Genomic DNA, 13,151 nt, shown 5'->3' with positions numbered 1-13,151 from the left:
TTGTCCTTTTTTTCACAAAAATGGAGCTTTCTTTTGGTGGTATTTAATCACCGCTGGGTTTTTTATTTTTTGTGCTATAAAAGAAAAAATACAGAAAATTCTGTAAAAAAAATAATTTTTCTTCATTTCTGTTATAAAATTTAGCAGATTAGTAATTTTTTCTTCATAAATTTTGGCCAAAATTTATACCACTACATATCTTTGGTAAAAATAAGTACAAATTGGTGGACATTATTTGGTCTTTGTGAAAGTTATAGAGTCCACAAGCTGTGGTGCCAATATCTGAAAATTGATCACACCTGAAGTACTGACGGCCTATTTCAATTCTTGAGACCCCAACATGCCAGAAAAGTACAAATACCCCCCAAATGACCCCTTTTTGGAAAGAAGACATTCCAAGGTATTTAGTAAGAGGCATGATGAGTTTTTTGAAGTTGTCATTTTTTCCCACAATTCTTTGCAAAATCAAGATTTTTTTTACTTTTTTTTTTTTTCACAAAATTGTCATATTATCAGTTTATTTCTCACACAGCATATGCATACCACAAATTACACCCCAAAACACATTCTGCTATTACTCCCGAGTACGGCGATACCACATGTGTGAGACTTTTACACAGCGTGGCCACATACAGAGGCCCAACATGCAGGGAGCGCCATCAGGCGTTCTGGAGCACCCAGGACAATTCTGACATTTCTCTCCTACATGTAAAAATCATCATTTATTTGCTAGAAAATTACATCGAATCCCAAAACATTATATATGTTTTTTTAGCAAACACCCTGGAAAATACAATGGTGGTCGTTGCAACTTTTTATCTCGCACGGTATTTGCGCAGCAATTTTTCGAATGCTTTTTTTTGGAAAAAAAACAGTTTTGTGCTTAAAAAAAAAGAAAAACACAGTAAAGTTAGCCCAATTTTTGCATAATGTGAAAGATGAAGTTACGCTGAGTAAATCGATACCTAACATGTCACTCTTCAAAATTGCACAGGCTCGTGGAATGGCGCCAAACGTCGCTACTTAAAAATCCCCATAGGCGACGATTTTTTTTTTTTTTACTGGTTATATGTTTTGAGTTACAGAGGAGGTCGAGGGCTAGAATTATTGCTCTCGCTCCAACGTTCGCAGCGATACCTCACATGTGTGGTTTGAACACCGTTTTTATATGTGGGCGGGACTTACGTATGCGTTCGCTTCTGCATGCGAGCACATGGGGACAGGGGCGCTTTAAAAAAAAAAAAAAAAATTTATTGTTCATTTTACTTTATTTATTTTAGTTTGACATTTTTTTTCCCCAAAAATAAATTTTTTGATCACTTTTATTCCTATTACAAGGAATGCAAACATCCCTTGTAATAGGAATATGGCATGACAGGTCCTCTTTACAGTGAGATGTGGGGTCAATAAGACCCCACATTTCACCTCTAAGCTGGGAAGCCTGAAAAAAAAAAAAAAAAGATTCTGGATTTTATAGTATTGGCGAGTCGGTAGAAGCACCGGAGGGCGGCGGGAGGGGGGGTGTCTATGGCTGGGTATTGCAGGGTATCACCGACTATGGCTGGGTATGGCTGGGTATCTCAGAGTATGGCGTTGCAGAGTATTGCGTTGCAGAGCATTGCAGGATATTGGAGGGTGTTGCAGAGCATTGCAGAGTGTTGCACGGTATTGGCGGGTGTTGCAGAGCATTGCATAGTGTTGCAGGGTATTGGTGGGTGTTGCAGAGCAATGCAGAGTGTTGCAGAGCATTGCAGAGTGTTGCAGGGTATTGGCGGGTGTTGCAGAGCATTGCAGGGTATTGCAGAGTATTGCAGGGTAATGCAGAGTATTGCAGAGTATTGCAGGGTAATGCAGAGTATTGCAGAGTATTGCAGGGTATTGCAGAGTATTGCAGAGTATTGCAGGGTATTGCAGAGTATTGCAGAGTATTGCAGGGTATTGCAGAGTAATGCAGGGTATTGCAGGGTATTGCAGAGTAATGCAGGGTATTGCAGGGTATTGCAGAGTAATGGCAGGGTAATGCAGAGTATTGCAGACTATTGCAGGGTATTGCAGGGTATTGCAGAGTAATGCAGGGTATTGCAGAGTAATGCAGAGTAATGCAGCGTAATGGCAAGGTATTGCAGAGTATTTGCAGGGAATTGAGGGGTTAATTTTCGGTGAGCAGCGATGTGGGTACTGCAGATGCAGCCCACATCGCTGCTGACACCGATCTCTTCCCCCTCCGCTGTTCCGATCGGTACAGAGAGGGGGAGGGAGGAACCGGCGTCATAACATGACGCCGGTTTGTTTACAAGTGATCACTCCGTCATTTGACGGAGCGATCACGTGGTAAACGGCCACGACGAGCGGCCGTTTACCGTGATCCGTGATGCGCCGGGTCCTGTGGACCCGGCGGTCACGGATGCTCTCGAGTGCGAGAGCGGAATTCTGGGAGGACGTCATATGATGGCCTCCCACAGTTAAGAAACCGCCCTGAAGCCGTCATTCGGCTATAGGGCAGTTATTAAGTGGTTAATATCTGGCTTTTTTAATTGCCTCACATATCCTCATTATGGGATCCATAGTAAAAGCACCGCAATTGAGGTAGATACAAGTACACTGCCGCTCTCTCAGCTGCTGCCACTCACTCAAATACTTAAATAATACAGTTTTTTGTGCTTTGGGAGGGTCTTATGATGTCGTCTTAACCAGTTGCCGACCGCCGCACGACGATGTACGTCGACAGCATGGCACGGGCAGGCATATTGGCGTACATGTACGTCCCTTGCCTCCCGCGGGTCGGGGGCCCAATTGGGCCCCCGCCCGGTGCCTGCGGCGGTCGGTTTTCGTCCGGGAGCGATCCGGGACGAGGGGGCGGCCATTCATTCATGGCCACCCCCTCGCGATCGCTCCCGACGAATAGGAATCCCCCGTGACATCACTTCCTCTCCTGTAATGTAAACACAGGAGAGGAAGTGATGTATTCTCTCCTCCGTGTCGGTATTTTTCATTCCGACACGGAGGAGAGCGGATCGGTGAGTTGCACCAACACTCTACACACACAGTAGAACATGCCAGGCACACTCACACCCCCCCGATCACCCCCCCAATTACCCCTGCCCCCCCCAGTCACAGTGACACCAATGTCATTTTATTTTTTTTGCATTGGTGTCATTTGTGACTGTAATAACTGTTAGGGCAGTTAGAGTTAGCCCCCTTTAGTTCTAATGTACCCCCATAACCCCCCCAATAAAGGTTTAACCCCGTGATCACCCCCCGTCGCCAGTGTCACTAAGGCTGGGTTCACATTGCAGCGGTTTATGAGAACGAATGTGATTCGCACCGCACTGCAGTGCAAATCACATCCGATCTCTGTGCGATTCGAGTTCAGCCATTCGCCGCACCCGCCACACCCGCCGCACCCGCCGCAAATTCGCACGGGACCCTTTTTTTGGCCCGCAGCAGAATCGGATCGCATGGGTGTTCACACCATGCGATCCGAGTTTGCAGATCGCACTGCGATATGCGAACTGATCTGGGGGTGTCAGTAACATTTCACTGACACTCCCAGCAGTTCGCATAGGGCAGTGTGAACTGCCGCCGGGAGGCATGTGATGCGGGAACCCGCCGCGGATTCGCGGCGTTTCCGCATCGCTCCAGTGTGAACCCAGCCTAATAAGCGATCATTTTTCTGATCGCCGTATTACTGTCACAGGTGACGCTAGTTAGGCAGGTAGGTATTTAGGTTCGCCGCAGCTTTTTATAGCGCCAGGGACCCCCATATACTACCGCATAAAGCCCCCTGATTGCCCCCTAGTTAACCCTTTCACCAGTGATCACCATATAACTGTTACAGGTGACGCTGGTTGGTTAGTTATTTTTTTATAGTTTCAGGGCACCCGCCATTTATTACCTAATAAAGGTTTAACCCCCTGATCACCCGGCAGGTGTCATTTGTGACTAATAACTGTTAGGGCAGTTAGGGTTAGCCCCCTTTAGTTCTAAGGTACCCCCTAACCCCCCCAATAAAGGTTTAACCCCGTGATCACCCCCCGTCGCCAGTGTCACTAAGGCTGGGTTCACATTGCAGCGGTTTATGAGAACGGATGTGATTCGCACCGCACTGCAGTGCAAATCACATCCGATCTCTGTGCGATTCGAGTTCAGCTATACAGATAGTATGGCTGAATTCGTGTCGCACCCGCCGCACCCGCCGCAAACTCGCACGGGACCCTTTTTTTGGTCCGCAGCAGAATCGGATCGCCTGGGTGTTCACACCATGCGATCCGAGTTTGCAGATCGCACTGCGATATGCGAACTGATCTGGGGGTGTCATTAACATTTCACTGACACTCCCAGCAGTTCGCATAGGGCAGTGTGAACTGCCGCCGGGAGGCATGCGATGCGGGAACCCGCCGCGGATTCGTGGCGTTCCCGCATCGCTCCAGTGTGAACCCAGCCTAATAAGCGATCGTTTTTCTGATCACTGTATTAGTGTCACAGGTGACGCTAGTTAGGCAGGTAGGTATTTAGGTTCGCCGCAGCTTTTTATAGCGCCAGGGACCCCCATATACTACCGCATAAAGCCCCCTGATTGCCCCCTAGTTAACCCTTTCACCAGTGATCACCATATAACTGTTATAGGTGACGCTGGTTGGTTAGTTATTTTTTTATAGTTTCAGGGCACCCGCCATTTATTACCTAGTCTCACTAGTGTACCCCTAAATTTAGGGGTGTCTACTTTCCAAAATGGGGTCATTTGGGGGGGGTTTGTGCCATCTTGGCATTTTATGGCCTTCAAAACTGTAACGCCCTTAGAAAGCCTGAAGGCGGTGCTTGGTTTTCGGGGCCCCGTGCGCGGCTAGGCTCCCAAAAAGTCCCACATATGTGGTATCCCCGTACTCAGGAGAAGCAGCAGAATTTATTTTGGGGTGTCATTTCACATATGCCCATGGCATGCATGAGCAATATATCATTTAGTGACAACTTTGTGAAAAAAAAAAAAGTTTGTAATTTTCCCGCAACTTGTGGCAAAATATAAAATATTCCATGGACTCAACATGCCTCTCAGCAAATAGCTTGGGGTGTCTACTTTCTAAAATGGGGTCATTTGTGGGGGTTTTGTGCCATCTTGGCATTTTATGGCCTTCAAAACTGTAATAGGTAGTGAGAAGTGAACTCAAAAATTGACGCCCTTAGAAAGCCTGAAGGCAGTGCTTGGTTTTCGGGGCCCTGTACGCGGCTAGGCTCCCAAAAAGTCCCACATATGTGGTATCCCCGTACTCAGGAGAAGCAGCAGAATTTATTTTGGGGTGTCATTTCACATATGCCCATAGCATGTGTGAGCAATATATCATTTAGTGACAGCTTGAGGCAAAAAAATAAAATATTCAATGGGCTCAACATGCCTCTTATCAATTTCCTTAGGGGGTCTACTTTCCAAAATGGGGTCATTTGGGGGGGTTTTGTACTGCCCTGCCATTTTAGCACCTCAAGAAATGAGATAGGCAGTCGTAAACTAAAAGCTGCGTAAATTCCAGAAAACGTACCTTAGTTTGTAGATGTGACAACTTTTGCGCAAACCAATAAATATACAGTTATTGACTTTTTTTTTACCAAAGACATGTGGCTGAATACATTTTGGCCTAAATGTATGACTAAAATTGAGTTTATTGGATTTTTCTAATAACAAAAAGTAGAAAATATCATTTTTTTTCAAAATTTGCGGTCTTTTTACGTTTATATCGCAAAAAATAAAAATCGCAGAGGCAATCAAATACCATCAAAAGAAAGCTCTATTTGTGGGAAGAAAAGGACGCAAATTTTGTTTGGGTACAACATTGCATGACCGCGCAATTACCAGTTAAAGCAGCGCAGTGCCAAAGTGTAAAAAGACCTCTGGTCATTTACCAGCAAAATGGTCCGGTCTGAAAGTGGTTAAATAAACGCTCCTAGATGCAAACACGTCTAAACGCATCTAAACGCATCTTAACTGGCGTTTTTAGATGCCGGTTTCATGCTGTCAATAAAAATCTCTCAGAAGAGGTTTCCTCGGCCTCCCGTGTACATTAGGCCTCGTTCTCTGCATGTCGGGGTGTTGGCACAATAATGAAGACATATTTTTGGGGTACAAAGGCTGCAGTATATGCCGTGTATAGTGTAAGCTCAGACTTTATACAACCAAATCCCTTTTCATCATGATGTACTCATCTCCACTTTTCATCTCAATGCTTCTCCACATCCGTCTTCCCCTCTTTCTCTCTTCTAATGTGGGAGGTATAATTCTCATTACTACTGCAAAACGAATCTCCTCCCTTCTGTACTCTGATCTCCGTGTCTATAATATTCATCCAGCCTCACCCTGTGTAGGAGGAAGTCACCCCTCCCCCATCCACATTCCTCTCCGGTGTCAGAGACTTTCAGTCTCGTTTCTCTTCTGCTGTCAGCGATGGCGTCTGGTGATCTGAGAGCCGAGATGGAATGTTCCGTCTGTCTGAACATTTATAGCGATCCTGTAATCCTGAGATGTGGTCACAACTTCTGCCGGGTCTGTATTGATCGTGTGCTGGATACACAGGGGGGGTCTGGAGGATATTCCTGTCCTGAATGTAGAGAGAAGTTTCCGGATCGGCCTGCACTGCAGAAGAACATGAAACTACGTAACATAGCAGAGACTTTCCTGTCCACTCAGCCAGACCGAGAGAAGTCCGGGGTCTTCTGTACTCACTGTGTGGACTCTCCTGTACCTGCTGTTAGATCCTGTCTGCACTGTGAGGTTTCTCTATGTGATAAACACCTGAGAGTCCACAAAAAGTCCCCAGAACACGTCTTATGTGACCCCACCTTGTCCATGGAGAGCAGGAAATGCCCCGTCCATAAGAAGATCCTGGAGTATTACTGCACTGAGGATGAGACCTGTATCTGTATATCTTGTTGTATGATTGGAGGACACACAGGACATAAGATGAAGTCACTGGATGAGGCTTCTGAGAAGAAGAAGGAGACACTGAGGAATGTTCTGCAGAATCTTCTGACAAAGAGAGAGGAGACGGAGGAAAGAGTCCAGAGTCTTCAGGAACACCGGAGGAAAGTAGAAGAAGAAGCAGCCGGTGACACCGAGAGAGTCACTGCCCTGTTTAGAGATCTCAGGAGACGTCTGGAAGAGCTGGAGAAGAGAGTCCTGAGGGACATCTCCGGGAGGGCAGAGCGGATCTCCATCTCCATCCGGGATCTGGAAATAAAGAAGGAGGAGCTGTCCAGGAAGTTGCGTCACATTGAGGAGCTGTGTAACGTGACGGATCCACTGACTGTCTTACAGGAATCAGACACAGGTGACTTGTGTGATACTGAGGATGGAGATAATGAGGAGCGAGAGAGACATGAGGAGCTCCTCCATGATGGAGGGGGTCTGGGTGTGGCGGGGGTCTTACACACAGGTTTATCTGATATAATAACAGAGGTAAATGTATACTCCTATATACAGGGAGCTGCAGACATATTACTGGATGGAAACACAGCTGGTAAATATCTACAGATATCAGATGACAGGAAAACTGTATCCTGGTCAGATATAGACCAGAATCTCCCAGAAACACCAGAGAGATTCCAGCATTGGTATCAGGTGATGAGCAGTCAGAGGTTCTCCTCAGGGAGACATTACTGGGAAGTGGATGTCGGGGGGGCAGATTGGTGGAGAGTCGGGATGTGTTACCCCAGTATAGAGAGGAGAGGGAGGGAGTCACTGATTGGAAATAATAAGAAGTCCTGGGGATTGCACAGGAATAATAATCAGTATAGGGTGAGACATGACTGGAAAGTGATCCTCTTACCCCCCAATCCCTCCAGTAACAGAGTCAGGATAGATCTGGATTATGAGGCCGGGCGGATCTCCTTTTATGATCTGTGTGACCCGATCCGACATCTCCACACCTTCACCACCACCTTCACTGAGCCCCTCCATGCTGTGATAGGTGTATGGAGAGGTTGTATAAAGATATGTGGGGGGAGGCGGGAGATGTGAGAACTCCGCCCACAGTCTGGTGATGTCACACAAAGCATTGGAATTCATTTAAAGTGTAACTCCACTTTTGTTGATAAATAAACATTCCCCTCGGGGTGATCTCTGTACATTGTAAGGATCAGAACAACCTTTCTTGTAGATTCCCACCTTTTATTATTCTGAAAAATAATCCCTGTTTGTTCCTCTCTGCCTCTGTCCTGAGTGGGTCTAATGGGCGGGGTTTCATAATGATCAGTCAGCTGTGCACCTGCAGGGCTCTAATGAGGAAAGGGGCGGGGTCTGCATCCCTTTAGATGTGATTTCCTATTGGAAGTATCTCTTCCAGAAATGACATTTGTGTTGCAGGGGATGCCTGAAATCTGACTTGTATCTTAGTGCAGACTTCTGGGGAAATCAGTCAGCCAATCACACAAGCAGGAAATGATGTGTCTGGGGGGTGTGGTCAGTACACTCTCTGTACACAGCGCCTCCAGGTGGCCATATTGTATTTACAGGAAATTACAGATTGAAAAGGAAAGGTCATTTTTAATAACATCCAATTACAATATGACTTGTGTCCCGATTGTATGTGCTGGATTGTTTTTTCTTTATTTGATATCCCCCCCACAAAAGTGGAGTTACCCTTTACTATTCATCCAATAGTATATAGCAGTGGGCGGGGCTTCAGTCTCCGGAAGGTGTTTCTACTATAAATAAATGTGAGATTTCTTATTGATGGCTGTGATTGGGTAGAATATCTGTCCAATTACTGGAGTAAAGCCGGATACACACTATACAACTTTTCTTGTTTGATTTCCTTTAGATTTCCCTTCAACTACGTAGTACAAGGGCCTTCCTGATTGGATAGAAATGAAAAGTGTTTAGGTGTGACCTCATATTATACGGTTCTGGTAAATCTACAGAAGATTGTATAGTGTGTGTCCAGCTTTAGGCCTGATTCACATCGATGGCATTTTTACTACCATTTTACCACTTTTGTGTATTTAATCCGACAACAAATTGTCCAAAAATAAAAGCATAAAAACACATCAAAGATGAATGTGGAAAAATAGAAAACGCACCGCAAAAAAAACACGACAGAAACAGATCAAAAGGAAACGGTATAGGTGGGAACCGGGTCTAAAGCCCCCCACACACTATTCGATTTCCTGCAGATTTTTGTCTTCAGATTTACCAAAACCGTCTAATATGAGGTCACACCTGAAAAGTTTCCATTTGTATGAAATCAGACCGACCCTCACACTACATGGATTGTGTAATCTGAGGACAAAAATCTGCAGAAAATCTAATAGTGTGTATGGGGGTCTAACATTCCAATTACACAGCGAGGGTGGGTGTGGCCTGTCTATCCATCCAATGACAATCTGACATCATACTTTCTCTGTTCTAAACAGAGAACTACCCCAGTGTGTGACATCATCCATCTCTTCCCCTTCCCCCTCCCCCACACGGGATCCCTCTGTGTGTGGGGGCACCATGATCAGACATAGGGCGGCTTGGGTACGGTTACTGTGATGGGGTCACCTCTCCTCTCCTGCCTGCCCCTCCACCTCCTCTCTCTCCTCCCTGCCCCTCCCCCTCCTCTCTCTCCTCCCTGCCTCTCACCATCCTATTTCTCCTCCTGCCCCTCCTCTTCCTCCTACCCCTCCCCTTCCTCTCTCCTCCCAGCCCCTTCCCCTCCTCTGTCTCCTCCCTGCCCCTCCCCAAACCTCTCTCTCCTCCATGCCGCTCCCCTTCTCTCACCTCCTTACCCTTCCCCCTCCTCTCTCTCCTCCCTGCCCCTCTCCTCTCCTACCTCCTCTATCCCCCTCCTCTCTCTCCTCACCACCCCTCCCCTCCTCTCTCTCCTCCCTGCTCCTCACCCCCTCTCTTTCTTCACTCTTCTCTCCCTCTCTTTTCTCTCCTCCCTGCCCCCCCTCCTCTCTCTCCTCCTTCCCCTCCTCTCCTCCCTGCCAACCCACTCTCTCTACTCCCTGCCCCTCCCCCTCCACTCTGCCCCTCCTCTCTCCTCCATGCCCCTCCCCCTCCTCTCTCTCCTCCCTGCCCCTCCCCCTCCTCTCTCTCCTCCCCACCCCTCCCCCACATGTGATCCCTCTGTGTAGGGTGGCAGCCTGCCAGGTTTTTCCTTCTATCCGGGGCCCCATTAGAGAGATTTCTCCTCATTTCCTGTCCCGTGACATTTATCTAGACAGGAAATGAGGGAACTCTCCACCAGGAACACAGACTGATATAAGAATGATCTGTTTAGTATAATAAGGAAGGGGAAGGTTTGGAGCCCCTGTCAGGTTTTTATATGTCTGTGTCCCATTGTCACCAGGACAGGAAGTGAGAGGAAATCTCTCTGAGGGAGCCCCGGTCTCCCCCTCCTCCCCCTCCCCCACCAGAGAAGACGATATTCTACAGAGACACGTCATACATTAGTCTGGTAATATGTAGAATAGACGGGAAGTGGGTGAGAGCGGGGAACATTTTGTGGACAATAATCAAATGCAGGCCGAGGCTCTAACACAAATATAAATATACGTTTTTTAGAATATATATATTATTTTCTTCTTTTCTTTTTTAAAATAAGATAAGGACACATGGAGTCTTGGGATAAGTCACCATTTATGAAGTTTTTTCTAGCCTAGCAGAAAGTATTTTTCCCTTGTAAAAATTGTCAGCTAGAAGGAACATCACATATATATATATATATTGTTTTACAAGCTTAAGAAACAGCAGCAAAACCTCCTGCATCATATCTTTGTTCTACACTTCTACCCCACCTTAGGGTGGTGGCAAGTAGGGCCGGCAGTTTCTGGCTGCTTTTCTCCTATTGGTTTTAGCATTACAGCAGTTCCATTGCGCGGACCGACCCACAAGCTTTCAGAGCGGGGAACATGCTGATCACTAATATACATCACAGTGCTGCCTGCAGTCACACCCTCTGATTGGTTGCTCCGGGTCTCACACTCTGCAGTACCGTGCACCATCCACCGCATTACCACTTCCCACCTGTAGGACGTCATATGACATCCTGGACTTTCAGGGGTTGTAGCTGCAGCTACAGTCACCATCCCGGTATCTTTCTTTTCAGACGGTGATTTCCTGTCATGTAAAAGTCATCCTAGTGACTGATTAGCTGCTGGATTGCTTTTACAGACAGCGGAAGGGGACATCCCCTGCCCCTCCCGCTGCCTCTCCAGGTTCTCCTGTGTGATCGGGGAGCCCGGTACTCCATCCGACCATACCTCCCCGTTTTCCATAGAGCTGGCTGTGGACTGGATGGTCCCCGGCCATCTCTATGATCCTGGGAGGCCGGAAATGACATTGTGATGTCACTTCCTGTTCTGGCAGATGTAAACACCGCCATTTTTTTCCTGGAAAGCAGAGATCAATGATTTTTTTATCTCACACTTTCCAGGGTAGAGGAGAGATCTGAGGTCTTATAGACCCAACATCTCTCCATAAAGAGGACCTGTCATGTCTTATTTCTACCACAAGGGATTTCTTGTCATAGCAATAAAAGTGATAGAAAAATAAATACAGAAATAAAGTGACAGTTTAAAAATAATAATAATAATAATACATATTATTTTAAGTGTCCCCACCCCCTGTGCTCACACGCTTATGTAAGTCACGCCCACATATGTAAATGGTGATTGCCCCACACATGTGAGATATCACCACAAACGTTATAGTGAGAGCGATAATTCTATCACCAGATCTCCTCTGTAACTCTAAACTGGTAACCTGTAAAAAAAATATTAAATCGTTGCCTATGGAGATGAAGTATCGTAGTTTGGCGCCATTTTACGAGCGTGCGCAATTTGAAAGCTTGACATGTTTGGTATCTATTTACTCAGCGTAACATTATCTTTTATATTATAGCAAAAATTGGCTTATCGATTGTGTTATTTGCATTAAAATTCATTAAAGTGTATTTTTCCCAAACAATTTGTGTTTCAAAAATTGCAGTGTAAATACCGTGTAACATAAAAAAAATTGTAACAACCGCCATTTTATTCTGTAGGGCCTCTGCTTAAAAAAAAAAATATATATATATTTTTTTCATATTAAAGTTCTTCTCTTTATAGTACTTGGCAGTGTTACAGAGAGCTATGGAAGGGGGTTCCTTATCACAGTGGTTCTCACCCTCAGTCCTCAACTCCCCCCAACAGGCCATGGGGGCTCCCTGCTGGACCGTAGAAAGAAGTTCACTCCCAGCCATCCACATACCCAGCGGTTGAATGCTAGCTTGGCTAAATTGCTAGTAGACTCGGCCCCCTTCCGTGAGTTTGTACAATGTGCGGTCCCTCAGTGGCAGGTTCCCAAATGCCACTTTTTCTCACGGAAGGCGATTCCGGCTCTCTACCGGCATGTGGAAGGCAATGTCCTTGCCTCGCTGGACAGGGCAGTCAGCGGTAAGGTGCATATTACCGCTGACTCATGGTCCAGCAGGCATGGACAGGGACGTTACCTATCTTTCACGGTGCATTGGGTCACTCTTCTGGCAGCTGGGAAGGATGCAGGACAAGGTGCAGTAGTGTTGGAGGTTGTTCCACCACCATGCCTCCAAAATGCTACTATTGGTTGTGACACATCTCTCTCCTCCACCCCCTCCTCTCCGCCCTCCGACAGGGACAACTGACCCATGTGCCCTGTGTGGCTCACGTCCTTAACCTGGTGGTGCAGCGGTTCTTGGGCAGGTACCCCGGCTTACAGGATGTCCTGAAGCAGGCCAGGAAAGTGTGTGCATTTCCGCCGATCATTTAATGCCTGTGCTCGGCTGGCTGAGCTCCAAAAGGAGTTGAACCTGCCCAAGAACCGCCTTATTTGTGACATGCCCACCAGGTGGAACTCAACGTTGGCCATGCTGCAGCGGCTGCACATGCAGCAGAGGGCCATCAATGAGTACCTGTGCAACTACGGCACCAGGACAGGTTCAGGGGAGCTTGGTTTTTTTCTCACCACGCCGGTGGGGCATGATCAGGGATACATGCACTGTCCTGTCACCTATTTGAGGAGGCCACAAGGATGGTGAGCAGTGACAGTGCATGCATCAGTGACACTGTAGCTCTTCTCCACCTGTTGGAGCATACGCTGCGTGGACTAATGGACAGGGCACTTGAGGCAGAACAGAGGCAGGAAGAGGAGGACTTGCCTCTCA

At 46.8% G+C, this 13,151-nt stretch overlaps 1 protein-coding gene across 1 annotated transcript; it reads left to right on the top strand.

Annotated features, from left to right (window-relative positions):
* Nucleotides 1-6,359: 6,359 nt before the first annotated feature.
* Nucleotides 6,360-11,938, top strand: LOC143962402 (E3 ubiquitin-protein ligase TRIM39-like). The gene has a single exon (XM_077471685.1). The coding sequence runs from the start codon at nucleotides 6,431-6,433 to the stop codon at nucleotides 8,000-8,002; it is 1,572 nt and encodes a 523-aa protein (XP_077327811.1). The 5' UTR covers nucleotides 6,360-6,430; the 3' UTR covers nucleotides 8,003-11,938.
* Nucleotides 11,939-13,151: the final 1,213 nt, after the last annotated feature.

Source organism: Lithobates pipiens, unplaced genomic scaffold (assembly GCF_037356315.1).
Source record: "Lithobates pipiens isolate NorthernLeopardFrog02 unplaced genomic scaffold, aLitPip1_a1.2 Scaffold_8, whole genome shotgun sequence".
In the NCBI taxonomy this organism is placed as follows: Eukaryota; Metazoa; Chordata; class Amphibia; order Anura; family Ranidae; genus Lithobates; species Lithobates pipiens.
Note: the sequence above shows the minus strand (reverse complement) of the source record. Positions and strands in the feature narration are given on the sequence as shown.

Coding starts and splice junctions, on each gene's coding strand:
- LOC143962402 (XM_077471685.1), top strand. CDS start 6,431: ATGGCGTCTGGTGATCTGAGAGCCGAGATGGAATGTTCCGTCTGTCTG.